Genomic DNA, 14757 nt, shown 5'->3' on the forward strand with positions numbered 1-14757 from the left:
TTCAATACTGCTTTAACAGCGTATACCATACGGCTCCTCCCCACCAACACCAGCTTTTCTGAATTGTGCTGGTGGGAACTTTCCCTACAATACATCCTGTGTTCCCTTAACCCTCCTGGCCTCAACCTTCATTAGTTGCTGTCCTCACCCATACAGTCCCTTCTGTGCTCCCATTCCAGCACTACACAGCCATCATTCCACCACCACACCCAATCTTTTTATTTATTTCTCTTTATTTTTCTCTATTTATTTCCTTTTCCTTTACTTCCCCCCTCCCCTCCCCACCTCTCCCCTGCCCTCCACCTAACCTGCAGCACTTCACTGTGTACCATCCCGACCATACTATCCCTCCCCGCCCCAGCCTCCTCCTCACCCCCACCCACCCGTCACTCCCATCATGCACTGGTGCTGTTGCTTGCAGTGTGGTTTCAGTTCCTGAGACTGCAGTTGTGTGTGTGAGTTGTGTTTGCATATATATCTATCTCTCTCTCTCTCTCTGTCTCTGTGTGTGTGTGTGTGTGTGCGTGTGTGTGTATTGTTGACAAAGGCCATTGGGTGAATGTGAAAGTTTTTTTGTTGTGCCTGTCTGCAACTCAGCATCTCCACTATATGGTAAGTAGCAACTTTCCTTCTCATAATATTATTACATTCCATCCTGGATTTTCCACTTTTAGATACCTCATTATGTTTGAACTCAGAATATGTTCTAAGATTCTACAACAAACTGATGTGGTGGATACTGGATGGTAGTTTTGTGGATCACTTCTAGTACCCTTCTTATAGGCAACTGTGACTTGTGCTTTCTTCCAGCTACTGGGCTTGGTTTTTTGTTCTACAGATTTATGATAGACTACCGTTAGGAGAAGGGCTAATTGTTGCAAATTCAATATAGAATCTGATAGGGATTCTGTCAGGCTGGGAAGCTTTGTTCAATTTTAATGATTTCAATTGTTTCCCAATATCACTGACATTGATATTTATTTCACATATCTTTTCAGTGGTAGATTAAATTGGGCCAGTTCTACTGGATTTTCCTTTGTGAAGGAATGTTTGAAAACAGAGGTAAGCATTTCAGCTTTTGCTTTGATTCCCTCAGTTTCACTTTCTGCCTCATTCACTAGGGATTGGATGCTAACTTCGGTACCATTAACAGCCTTTGCACATGAACAGATTCTGTGAAAGATGATTTGATAATATTCTGCTGCAGTAGTCACTGAAGGCTTCACACATTGCTCTCTTGATAGCCAACACGTTTCATTCAGCATCTTTCTATCTGTAGCCCTATGCTTTGTGTTAGAGCTGTTATGCAGTAGTCTCCGTTTCTTTTAAAGTTTCTTTACAGTGACTGCATGCCATGGAGGGTTTCACCCATTATGAACTGTTCTACTGAGTACATATCTATGCAGTGCACAGTCAATTATTCTCTTAAACCTGAGCCATAGTTGATCTACATGCTCCTGCCCTGTGCTGACAATTTCAAGTTGCTGATTTTTTATCTAGTGTACTTGACATATATATCTTTCTGCTCATTTTAGTTGCCCTTTGTACTTTTGTAATCATTGTTGCCACAACCAAGTCACAGTCACTGATACCGGTTTGGATGTGGACATCCTCAGAAAGATCTGGTCTATTTGTTGCCATTGGACCCAATATATTGCCACCATGAGTGGTGTTCTGAACTGTTTGTTCAAGGTAGTTTTCAGAGAAGTCTTGTAGTAACATTTGACAGGATGTCTTATCATGCCAACCATTAACAAAACTGTAACTTTCGCAATTGATTGTTGGATGATTAAAGTCTCCGCTGATGATGACAGTATGACTGGGGGACTTACGTACAAGTGAACTGAGGTTTCCTCTCAAGTTTTCGGTTACATCAGTCTACTGGGTGATAGAAGGATCCAATTACCATTTTATTCCCATCCTTGATACTGAGTCTTACCCAAACAATCTCACATGCAGCTTTAATTTCTATCCTCAGTGGATTTGAGTTTCTTATCTACCATGACAAATACACCCCCTCCATTTCCAATAAGCCTATCCTTTCGATACACACTTAAATTTTCCCCAAACCTTGATATCTTTCACTTAATTTTAGCCCATCACTTGTACCAACCAAGAAATATACCTAAGCAGTAGCATACATTATGACATTTTATTTTTCTAGTTGTGTAAATATGTCTGACTGTTACCCTTTTCAGTACACATTTTGCACTGTGCAAAATAAATATATCCAACATTTCACATCATTTTGCCTGTTAATGAAGTTAAAAATTTCAGATACATACAATAAGCTGTCAAATAAGAAGGGATGTATTGCATTTGTAATTGTAAAGACTTTCCCAGTCTGATTGAGTAGTTTAAAATTCTCACGAGCTCAAAAATCCAAATTGATTATACTTAGAAAACTAATGTATTACTTTGAAGAACCTAAATCTGTATGTTACCACATTGAATGAAACTATGCATCTGTAACACATCTATTTGACAAATAACAGGAAGGCTTAGGTTATTAAATGCTCTTGGCAAATAGTCATGGAAAGTCATAGTTCAGTTCCACAGCTTGCTGATAGTGAAGAGATTACAAAAAGCTGTAGTCACTGTAAAATTAGGCACACGGAATGAAGTTCTCAGGGTTGCTACATTTTTAAGCGTCCAGATACATTCAAGGCACTTTCAGTCCTATGCAATATATTTATCATGTAATTCCATCTAGAATGGGGATGATGATGATGATGATGAGGCCCCATATTCCGCGGAGTGTAGGGGACAATTCGGGAGACCCACACCACTGTACTAGGCAAGGTCTTAGTGGAGGTGGTTTGCCATTGCCTTCCTCCAACCACAATGGGGATGAATGATGATGGTGAAGACGACATAACAACACGCAGTCATCTCAAGGCAGGAAAAATCCCTGACCCCACTGGGAATCGAACCCGGGACCCTGTGCGCGGGAAGCAAGGACGCTACCGCAAGACCATGAGCTGCAGAAATAAAGTTATAACAGATAAAAAAAAAGTCTGTCAGTACAGAAACTGGAATTAAATTTAAATCTTGTACCTTGTTACTGATGATTTCAGATTAACAGGTTATTAAACATTACATTTTCATTCCCGTCAACCATATGAAGTGCAACAGGCAGGCTCCATATTCCTAGAATTCCACAAAGTGTTTGACATGGTACCCCATTGCAGACTGTTAATGAATATGTATGGTTTAGATTCCCAGATATGTGGTTTAAAGACTTTTTCAGCAGTAGAACTCTGCATGTTGTCCTTGATGGCAAGTGTTCATCAGAGACAAGGATATCATCAGGAGTGCCCCAGAGAAATGCGATAGGATTGATCTTATTACCTATAGAAATAAATGATTTGATAGACTGGGTGAGCAACAATCTGAAGGTGTTTGCTGATGACAGTGAAGTGTATGGAGAGGTGTCATTGTGTAGTGACTGTAGAAGGATACAAGATGACAGACAAAATTCCTAGTTAGTGTGATGAATGTTGGCTTGCTCTAAATGTAGAAAAATGTAAGTTAATGCAGATGAGTAGGGAAAACAATCCCTTAATGTTCAAATACAGCAATCTCAGTGTTCTGCTCAACACAGTCACATCAGTTGAATATCAAGTGTAATGTTGCAAAGTGATGCGAAATTGAACGAGCGGGTAAGGCTGGTAGCAGGGAAGGCGAATAGCTGACTTTGGCTTAGTGGAAGAATTTTAGGAAAGTGTAGCTCATCTATAAAGAAGACTGCATAAAGAGCTCTTGTGTGACACATTCTTGAGTACGGCTCAAGTGTTTGGAATCCCCATTGGGTCAGGTTAACAGAAAGATATCAAACCAATTCAGAGGCAAGTCAGAAATGACTAGTAGTGGTACAAGGTACTGTCCATCATGCACTGTATGGTGGCTTGTGAAGTATGTATGTACATTGCTCAGCAAACGTTTGGAGTACTATCATAAAATGTAGTCTATGATATTAGAGGTCTCATTAACCTAGGCACTTCATGCATTATCCAGTTAGAGCTCATATACTGGATGGTGTATACTACTGGCATGCTTTGTGGCCATTTCCCAGTCATGTAAACATACCACTGCCGCAGCGGCATACCGTGAGTAGCCCAGTATCAACAACAGCTTCAGTTTGTGTTCAGCACTACAGCAACATGCCATGTAGAGGCATACAACATTTTGATAGAGCAGTATAGTGGCTTTACTTTCAGTGGGTCATACTCAGCAAGATGTTGTTGATTGGTTACATATCACTCAATGTGGTGTGTCTAAGGCATGAAGAAAGTACAGAGACATGGGAAATGTGACCGACAGATCTCACAGTGGTCATCCTCATATGACAGTACCAATGCAGGACTGTTTCCTCCAACTGTCAGCTCACAGGCACCCAAAATCAGCTGCGAGAAATATTGGAAATTACTTCTCCCAGGCAACAGGGATTCTTATCTCAGACCAAACAGTGTGTAGAACCCATTGGATGATTCCAGAATGGAGTAATGTCATGTTTGCTGTTGAGACCACAATTGGTTTGCAACTGGACACTAGATGTGTTAATGTTTGGAGAAGTGCTAAACAAAACCAGGAATGCTGATATGTTCAGAAATTCCATCCATTTGCAGGTGGAAGTATAATGTTCTGGGTCGCAATAATGATGGGATGGTGGATGCCTCTAATTCCCACCTATAGCAATTTGACTGGTCCCTGATACCTCCAAGAGGTCCTACAAATGATTGTAAGGTTCTACAGACATGAAGTCGGTGACAACTTCATCCTGGTCAGTGACAATGCAAGACTGCACAGTACTCTAGTAGTGTATGATCAGAGATGCAACATAAATTGAATGCACTGGCCAGCACAGCCCCCAGACATGACTGTAATTGAGCATTCATGAGACCTGTTGAAGATTGCCATTGCACAGCGCCCAAATCTAGATTACAACCACCAGGACCTCTCTGAAACTGCCATTTAGGAGTGGACCTCATACCCCAGGATAAACTCGATGGTCTCATCCAGAGCATGCATCACAGAGTGGAAGAACTCAACTGTGTGTGCAGGGAACATACGCACTACTAAAAACTGCTAATCATCATCATGAGATAAGGATTTTCACCGTTTTTGTTTTTCAGGATGTACACTTAGGAGAGAGTCTACTTTGTTTTATAATGATTTTTTGTAACTAACTAAAATCATTCTTGTTTTGAGAAGGAATTATGTTTATTTTGTTAACAAGTTATTGTACAAACCTCAGTCAGTGTACTATATGAAGCCATCTATGGTATTACAAACTTTTGTTGAGGTTTGTAGATGGAGATTTACATTCTGTTCCTATTGGATTTTAAGCAGATTGGCATTTTTCTGGCACAAATCACTTTTGTGACCTTGCTGTGCTGATTATGTGTTAGTTGACAAGAGTTAGCACTTTCCTTGGCGCTCATTGTTCTTCTGTTCTCTGTGCATCCTCAACCACTGTAAGCTTTGTGCCTTCACATCTATGGTGACTGGAGGATTTTTATATTCACAGAGTTCTGCATGTGTCCTAATTCTCCAAGTACCATTTTCATACACTGCTTCATATACTAGCACAGTACTTTCCATTCCCTTGCATCCAGGCTATTTGTGGTCTGTTGTGTTATTGTCCACATTTTGGACCCATATGTGACTACTGTTTTTATAATCTTTTGTAAACTATCATCTTCAGCTGTCTTGAAATGTTGGAGAATTGCAACATATTAAGGAAGCTGTAATAGCACCTATTACCTGCATCTGTTCTTGCCTTTATCTCTGTTGATACCCCATTATTTTTCATAACCATTCCTCTCAAATATCTGAACTGGTTTCAAACCTTTGCAATTGCTCAATGCCTCTCCATCTTCTTTTTTTTCTGGTGTCTCTGGCTGGTTTTGTTTTTGGTGTTGATCATATCTTACTTATGACCAAGTCAAGTACAGCTGTTTCACATTCCAAAACTGCATACTTTTCCAGCAGATATTCTCTATTTCTTCCAAGCATCACTACGTGATCTGCAAATGTCATTTTCTGAGTCATCCTGCTGAAAATAGTATCATCAGTTTTGTTTGGCAGTTCTTGCATGGCAGCCTCGAGAGCCAAGTTAAATAATGTCAGTGATACAGAATCTCCAAATCCTTGAATGATTGGAAAATTGTTGGAATATTTGCCATTAGCTTTTATTTTGTAAGTGGTGTTGCATAGGGTCATTTTCATGAGTCTTACTAGCTTTGGTGGTATCCCCAGCTCTAATAATGCATTAAAAAGGATTGTTTCTGTTGACACTGTCCACATACAGTTGATGCAATGTTATATTATACTCATAATACTTTTCCATTATTAATGTAAGAGCAAAAGTCTGATCTGTTTTTGCTCTTTCTTTCCTGAAACCACAATGGTTTCCCCAATCCTGACTTCTGCATATGGTTGTAATTTCTTGTTCAGTATCCTAGCCAACATTTTGTAGCCAACAATCACCAGCGCTACTCCTCTATGGTTATTACAAGATATTCTGTTTCCCTTCTTTTGGGTCTGTGTTCCAGTTCATTGGCATTTGTTCACTTCTGTATATTTTTGAACCAGTTCATGCATTTTATTTACTATCTCTATACCATCATACATGAAAATTTCACTTGGTATCTTATCTTCCCTACAGCTCTGTAGTTCCTCAGCTTCTATATAGCTGTAGTCCTTTCTTTCAATGTTGTTTACTCTTCATTATCATTGCTATCAGCTTGTTTCACCTGTATTTCTTCTTTAAATTCCTGGATTTCCCCAGATTTCATTGGTTCTTTAAAATACTCTTTCCATCTTTAGACTTTCGCACGTCATCCTAGTGTGAAGTGTCTACAAAATAAACACTGTGTTCCAGTAACAGAGCTAGTATTTTTGCACTAAGTCTCAATCACGAAACCTTGATGCTGTCCACTCCACACCATGCTACTGACTGACTACTCCTGATGAGGCAGACCACATGTTCTCCAAGGCCTCCCTCCCAGCTGCATGCAACTGTGGTGCAACAGTGCACGTTGCACAAATGGCAAACACTAGTCTTTCAAATTGCATGTTAAATTTCCAAATATCTTTTTGTATTGTGTCATTTATGTTTAAAATTGAGGAGTTATTTCTGCCACACCCTGTATAATCTTTAGCTTTGTGCCATTTACTAAATGAATTTGGGAGTGTGGATAATGGGGTTTGTATGTTCAAAGTAGAAGTTTATATTATTGGATGTTGGAGGGTCAACTGTTAATTCTTGCTCTGCATATTGTTGGGTGGTTGCCACAACTGTGGTATTTTCAGCATATGGCGAAATTTGTAGAACCCCTCAGTACTGCTATTGGGTGATCATGCCAATGAAAGACAGGACTGTACATAGGTGGGTGTCTACTGCTATGAGTAAGCTGTTATGGGATATTGCAGGGCATTACAGTGGGCACTGTTGTCATTGTAGTTCACCCTTATCCAACTGACAGGTGCTTCATGACCAACGTGTCAGTTAGCAGAGCACATGATTAAAAGCTTTTTCCGTGTAGAATAAAGCCAAATTTGATAGGTCCTCACCTTCCCTATATTTTTTTTCTCATAGTGAACTGCACAAATTGCCTATGATTGCACCCTTTTGCTTAGTTGACTGGTAGAAATACTAATAGCTTTTTTTTTTTTTTTTTTTTTTTTTTTTTTTTGTAGTCAAAGAATGTTAATGTTCAATGCAGCATCAACATTGAGGTCATTGGAAATGTAGGGTGACTTTGACATAGTTTTAGGAAAGCCACAGTGTTGCTGGAGCACCAGCAAAGGAAGTGACTTGAACAGATGTATGAAGACTTCGGGAAATCTGAACTGCAACATCAGGACAATGTTTTTAATCTTTCATTTCTCAGGAGTAAAACTTCAGTTTCAACATTGTGCCACTTCATTCAGTGCTCAAAATCTCTCAGTTGAGTTAAATTCCCAGCTTTGTACTTTTTCAGACTTTTGTCTATGTCTACCAGTACTGAATTAACTGCAAAGAATAGAGTTTAAAGTGTGTTACCCTTGTTCTCCATTCTCTTTTTTCCTGTATTGAGAGGAAGGAAGTTTGTCTGTATTGAGAGGAATAAAGAAATATTACTATCCCACCAACAATGCAGTAATTAGAGTTGAAGCACAAGCACAAATCTGGAGGAAAATTGGCTGTAACATTTTCAAAGAAATCATCCTGGCTTTCAACTTTTTAACTGATTCGGAGAAACTATGGAAAAAGTAAGAGAGATGGCCAAAAGGGGACTTGAAATCCATACTCCTCCTGAATACAATTTCAGTCTGGTGAGCACTGCATCATTTTGCTCATTTATTGAGAGAGACTCGTAAAGAGAGCAGGTTGTTATATTGGGCCACAAACACATGGGGAGTCTCCAGTTTTTAGATGTAAGCAGGGCAGGAAATAATAGGTAACTGCTGCAGCACTTCCACAGAAATCCATATACTTAGGTAGAATGTCCATCTTAAACACAGTGCAGGCTATAAACTTTTATTGATGGAAGGGCCAGAATCTCACACACAATATATCAGTAGGAGAGTGAGCTTTTCTCTGAGTAGGAAAATACACCATTACTGGAAGGCAGCTGAAGGATTTCAGTAGCCAGTTGTCAACAGTTGGTAATTTTACAACAGGTGCCCACTTCTGTAGTAAAAGGGACACAATCTGGAGGGTCAGAATGATATATAACCCAACAAGAAGTCTGTGGAAGACAGATAGAAAAGATAGAAGTATAGTACATTATGGGTTGTTGCTAAGCAGATGCTCTTGTAACACTTCATGCTCTAGGTATTCTGTTTAGGAGCCTCTATTCAAGGATCGTGATCAAGCCATTTGCATAAAACAGTCCTGGTGTAGATGCTCTGATGAACATGTGCCTAAGAAATTTCCAGCAGAGGAGCCTTTGACGATGACCACTGGGTTAAAGGCTATGAGACAACATAGTACATATTGTCACCATCATTGACTTTTCCACAGTTCATATGCTGCTACTATACAATGATGAATTCAGTCAATCCCAAACTTTACGCCTTATCTACAATCTGGAGATAAACACTACCCCCACCAAGACATAAATATGGTAATCTTTCTCGCAAACTTGAACGACAAACACGTGTTCTGACTTTTAGTCTCCAAGCTAAATAAAATTTATGTACCTCGGCAACACAAGCCTAAGAAGCTCAACTATAGTCAGCGACAGCACTAATGGCCTCTAGCCATGCACTCACAATGATTACCGCATTGCCAGTTCAGAGACAGTTACTATGCTATGCTCCTGCACCTTTGCAACATCACAGACTGCCTCATATGAATGTGCCTCACGTTTGAAGAATGACTACATTTCAAAAACAAGGTCCCTTGCCCATTTGCGAAACACTTGGCACCCTCTAGGAGTTTCAGCCATTATGAGAAATTTCACAGAAAACACAGAATACCACAGACGTCAGTCAGTCATAGTAAAAAATGATATAATGCTCAAATATGACAGAAGTTGCTACAGTTCCGAACACGGACACAGACTGAGCATTGACTGGCTGGTTTAGCAACTATCTACTGTGCATCCCTGGCCCAGAGGCCATAAATGCTGTCGTGGACTATATTACAGACAATGTATTTGATGACTAGCTCTTTTTCTACACAGTTTCATTTTTCCTTGAACATTCTGACATGGTGTGTGATGAGTTATGAACTATATAAATTACTAGGTTGTACATTACAACACAATAAATCCTTTTTTACATTGTTTCTATAATTCTTACAAATAAAGCTAAAAGATGAACAGTGGAACAGCATATACATACTGTGTGTATTGATGTAATAGGAAAAGTTGCCATATGTCTAATAATGTATACAAAATTATTGTTAGAGACAGAAACAGCTTAATCATATTTCAGAATCTCATACCAAGTGTGATGTTGCAGTTGTCAGTTCCCATAATGGGAAGCACAAGCACCTGACCATTGACATTGTAGGCATCCTGCAGACTTGTTGGATCCTCCATGTGTAGCTCTGTTTCGAGGTCATAGGTTTGTGTGTCAAACCTGCAAAATAAGATAGGAACTGCTATTTTAACAATGAAAAAAGGTGAGATGTATAATACCTGAGTCAAGAAAGTACTGCAGCAGTTATGTATTATTTTCTTTCATGCTTAGAGCTAAAATCTGGGATTCCCATAGATTTGTGTGCCAAATAACAAACTGAAGCCGGCCGGTGTGGCCGAGCGGTTCTAGGCGCTTCAGTCTGGAACCTCGCTACCGCTATGGTCATGGGTTCAAATCCTGCCTCGGGCATGGATGTGTGTGATGTCCTTAGGTTAGTTAGGTTTTAGTAGTTCTGAGCTCTAGGAGACTGATGATCTTAGATGTTCAGTCCCATAGTGCTCGGAGCCATTTGAACAAACTGAAATATAGATGCTGACATATCATCAACTGCAGTAACATACATCATAACATTTCCACTATACCAACTCAAATTGACAATGACACATAACTAACAAAGAGGAGAAGAAGGAAATATTAAATTTAAGGACTAAAAGACATAAACAGTAACAAGAGAATCCATGTTCAGTAAACCTCAAGAATTTCGAATTGAACAAGAAATTATTCCATGAAGTTGTCAGCAATAAGTTACATGAAGCTAAGAGTGATGATCTAGTAGAGTACTAGTTGTAAGTGTACAAGTTATTGGTGGCTGTTGCAAGAACAACAATAAAACCAGTATACTGTCCCCAGTGAAATACTAAGAAAAGACTTAAAAACAGTATTTATAAAGAAGAGGCATTTAAAAATTGAATAAGTGGACAAAAAAATGGTTCAAATGGCTCTGAGCACTATGGGACTTAACTGCTGAGGTCATCAGTCCCCTAGAACTGAGAACTACTTAAACCTAGCTAACCTAAGGACATCGCACACATCCATGCCCGGGGCAGGATTCGAACCTGCTTACGTAGCGGTCGCGCGGTTCCAGACTGTAGCGCCTAGAACCGCTCGGACACACCGGCCGGCAATAAGTGGACACTAGCCGCTCAAGTGAACATATATTTTTCTCATGTATCTGTATGTTAATAATTTCTCTGTGTAAGTTTCGAGGGCAAAGAAATATAAAGATGCACTCGAAACAAAATGATCTAAAGAGACGACGAGATACGCTCTTTTGTTAATTTTTTAGTTGTCTTCACTTCTTCTCTTGTCTTGGTTGCGTGTAGATGGACATCTTGCGAGTGCTGGCAAATGTAAGCATATTTGTACTAAGTAAGCAGATAATATATCGATTTAATATTATTGTTCACTTTTAATTTGTAAGAGGCGATCCCGATTTTATGTCCGCCTTCCTAGAATTAACCTGCATTCGAGTAATTTACAGTGCAACAATAGCAGCGGCCAACGACGCCATTACGTGGCGATATTAACTTATAAAAATTAGCAGAAGCGAAAAACTCGCCCGCTATTAATGTAAGATACATTTTTCTCCACAGCCGCCCGACTTTGCAGAAAATACGTAGCTTTAAGATTCTTATTTTCAGTACAACAGCCGAGAGCCACAGCTAGGACTCCGATTACAATGCAATGGTTAACGGAGGTAAGAAAAAATACTCTCGCGCGTGCGTGGGCCGCAATTATAGCTAATAACTGAAGATTTCTGTGCTTCAAAGTGAACTGACTAGCTGAGGAAATTAATATGAAAAGTTTATTCCATTGTTCCATTTATATGCTCATGTTTTAAGATTCAGCGAGTCTTCCGTCACTAATGTCACAAATAATTACCATTGAAGGGGTTAATATTGTTAAAAAAGAGACAACTTCACAAAATCACTTAATTGTAAATCAAAATTGAATGAAATATCATTTTGATTAAGGCCCACCACGTAAGTCGACAACAATCACTATTACCAATCAATTTCTGTAGTAAATAATAAATTAAATTACGATGGGCGACGGACGCGAGACTGGCGCCGCAACTTTGAAGCCCGATCAAAGAAAATGCTAGAATTATTAGCATGATACTTACTATTGTAATGAATGTAATTATGTATGTGCCTAATTGTTGTAAACTATTAATGCCTATATGAATTCTTTTTACATGTAAAACAACAAAACCACACCCTGAGGAGATCTGGAGAAGAAAAATTGTAGAAAAGGAAAAGGATTACACGAAAGAGAAATAACAAAAGTAAGGCTTATTGTGCAAGCATCCTGTGTAGCTCTGAGCGGAATACCGAACCCATATGCACATGAGATACCTTCGGTGAAAAAATAGTAAGTAGAGTGCAAATTAAATTGTGTGTATTTATGTGTTTATTTTTGGAGGGTATAATTATTCGTGTATGTATCAGTGTTAAGGATTAGTCAGTGGCTTAAAGTGAATTTATTATTGGTAAGATAGGACAACCTAAAGCATCCATACCAGTCGGATAAAATTCTGTTAACGTGGAAAGTGAGGATCATTCGCAAAATGTAAACGAATCCCAAGCCACCGCCTCGGATAACATAATTTCCGGAGCGGGCGGCGTGGATCTGTGGACGGTTTACGGCGCTCCACAGCAGAATGGGAACAACTCCGCTGCATGGGCACGGAGGCAAACGAGTGCTAGATTAGGTGGGGCACCAGTATGCTCACCGATTGCAGACTCTTTTGCTGAATTTCTGCGTTGGCTCGAAGAAAGAGACAGAGAAAGGGACGAAAAACTGGCTCAGATGCTACATGAGCAGGAGAAAAAAATAACACAAAGCTCCATGCGCAAGGGCAACAAAGAGACGAAAAACTGGCTCAGATACTACATGAGCAAAGGGAAAAATTTACTCAAAAGCTCAGTGTTCAAGAGCAGCGTAGTGAAGCGAAACTAGACAGTATCCAAAGCGATCTTGCCGAGATGCGGGACGTTCGCAAAGAAATACCCTATCTCGTGCAAAGTTTAGCCGTCGAGATGCAAAAATTACAGATATCGCAGGCTAGGCTTGAAGACTATGTCCAGACTTTAACCAACCGCGTGGATAATGTGGAGATAGATGCACGGAAAAGTATTTGTACATATTTGGAAGTGCAAGCTCAAAAAATCGAAAAAGAATTTAATGAATGGCTAGATGTAAAGGATCGCAAGATATCTGCAGAGACTGAAAGCGATGTAAAAACAGCTGTAGACTGCGGCCGCCAATGTAAATATTGACGCTACCGCTGCCGCACTACACGCTGAATTAACACAGATCAAATTCCGCGTGACAGCGGAGTTGCCGAATTGGCAACAGGAGGTCGCGCGGAGACTGTCTGTGTTGGAAAGCAATGTAAACAGTAGCGGACAGATAATGAATCCGACTCCGCGATAATAACGCAGAGGGTATGCAGGTCGCAAGTGCGCAACCGCAACCTAATGAGAATTACGGGCACGAACAACATGCTATACCGTGCAGCGCACATCACGAAGTAATAAATTGGCGCAGAAAGTAGCAATCAGATGTGCAAAACGGAGGACAATGTGATAAAACACAGAACATTCCAAACCAACCCTTCAATAGCGAAAACCGAAATGTCCACCCTGTGGTATTTATTAAGAGCTTCAGGAATGTGTTTCCTAGGACATGGACGGAAAGACAAAGAATACGGTTCGTGGTCTCCTTTATTTAAGGTGACGCGGCACTGTGGGCCGCGTGTCTGAAAAATGTCTAACGATGCAACAGTTTGAAGGTGCATTCTTGCAAAAATTCTAGTCCGATAGCGTCCAAGAAAGACAACGCAAGAGTTGTACAGTCCAGAAATATACAATCCTAAGATGGGAACGTTACGCAAATATTTTGAAAAGTATATAAACAAAACCAGGTACTTGGACGAGCCCATGTCCAGTCGCGACATAATCAGATTCCCGTAATAAAAATGAAGTTGCTCAGTGAAATTACAAGATATTTCATCAATGTGCCGAAATATGATAAAGAACAATTCATGGGAATAGTGGATTCTGTTGACTTCCGAAAACAATTGGAACCATGTGCAGGCTGTAATCAACAAAAAGATGATTACAATGGCAGCAGCAGTAACAGTAGTAGCTCAGTACCAAATGGTAACGGAAATAGGCAAGAGCACCGGCAACAGAATCGAGGAACAAACAATGGCAATAGTTATAACGGCAACGGTTATAATCGTCAAAATCGGAAGAGACGTCGTGATGGACGCATGACTAGTGGATATAATGGTAACGGCAATCCGCAATGGCGGAGCAACCGAAACCAGAGGCGTGGTTATAATGAACCGACACCACAGTGGTAACAAAACACAGCTCCACAATGGAACGCCAACCCAGGTCCATCACAGAACATGTCAGGAAGTTACAACCATAGAGTAAATATCTCTGGAGTGAGCATTGCGTTCTGCGCATGTTGTCAACATTAAACCAGGATTGTCACGTGTTTTCGGGACTTCGGTGTGCGTGTGTGCTTGCCGCAGAGTTTGAAGTTTGTAATATCAAGAGTTTTGGTTATGTTTTCACCGTTTGTTAATAGTGTAATAGCGACGGTGAATTACTGTTGTTGCTACAGATGCAAAGAAAAATATGTGAAAGGGGGGATAGTAACTTTTCATGGGTACACACCATGTAGCTCTAGTTATAGTTATCATATTAGTAAGAAACACTGTATGTGTTTTAAAATTTCGAGACGCATTATAATTAAGGCTTGATTCAGTAGACCTATTTTTCTACGGTTTTATGACTATATAATAGATATTACGGCTCGTAC

General features: G+C 39.9%; 1 protein-coding gene across 1 annotated transcript in view; it reads right to left on the reverse strand.

Annotated features, from left to right (window-relative positions):
* Positions 1 to 9926: 9926 nt before the first annotated feature.
* The window catches only part of LOC124545738 (protein takeout-like), a 100680-nt gene continuing 95849 nt past the window's right edge, over positions 9927 to 14757 (reverse strand). The window contains exon 3 of the mRNA XM_047124680.1: positions 9927 to 10077. Coding sequence (XP_046980636.1) covers positions 9927 to 10077 — 151 coding nt within the window. The remainder of the gene's footprint in view (positions 10078 to 14757) is intronic.

The sequence above is a fragment of the Schistocerca americana genome, chromosome 8 (genome assembly GCF_021461395.2).
Source record: "Schistocerca americana isolate TAMUIC-IGC-003095 chromosome 8, iqSchAmer2.1, whole genome shotgun sequence".
In the NCBI taxonomy this organism is placed as follows: Eukaryota; Metazoa; Arthropoda; class Insecta; order Orthoptera; family Acrididae; genus Schistocerca; species Schistocerca americana.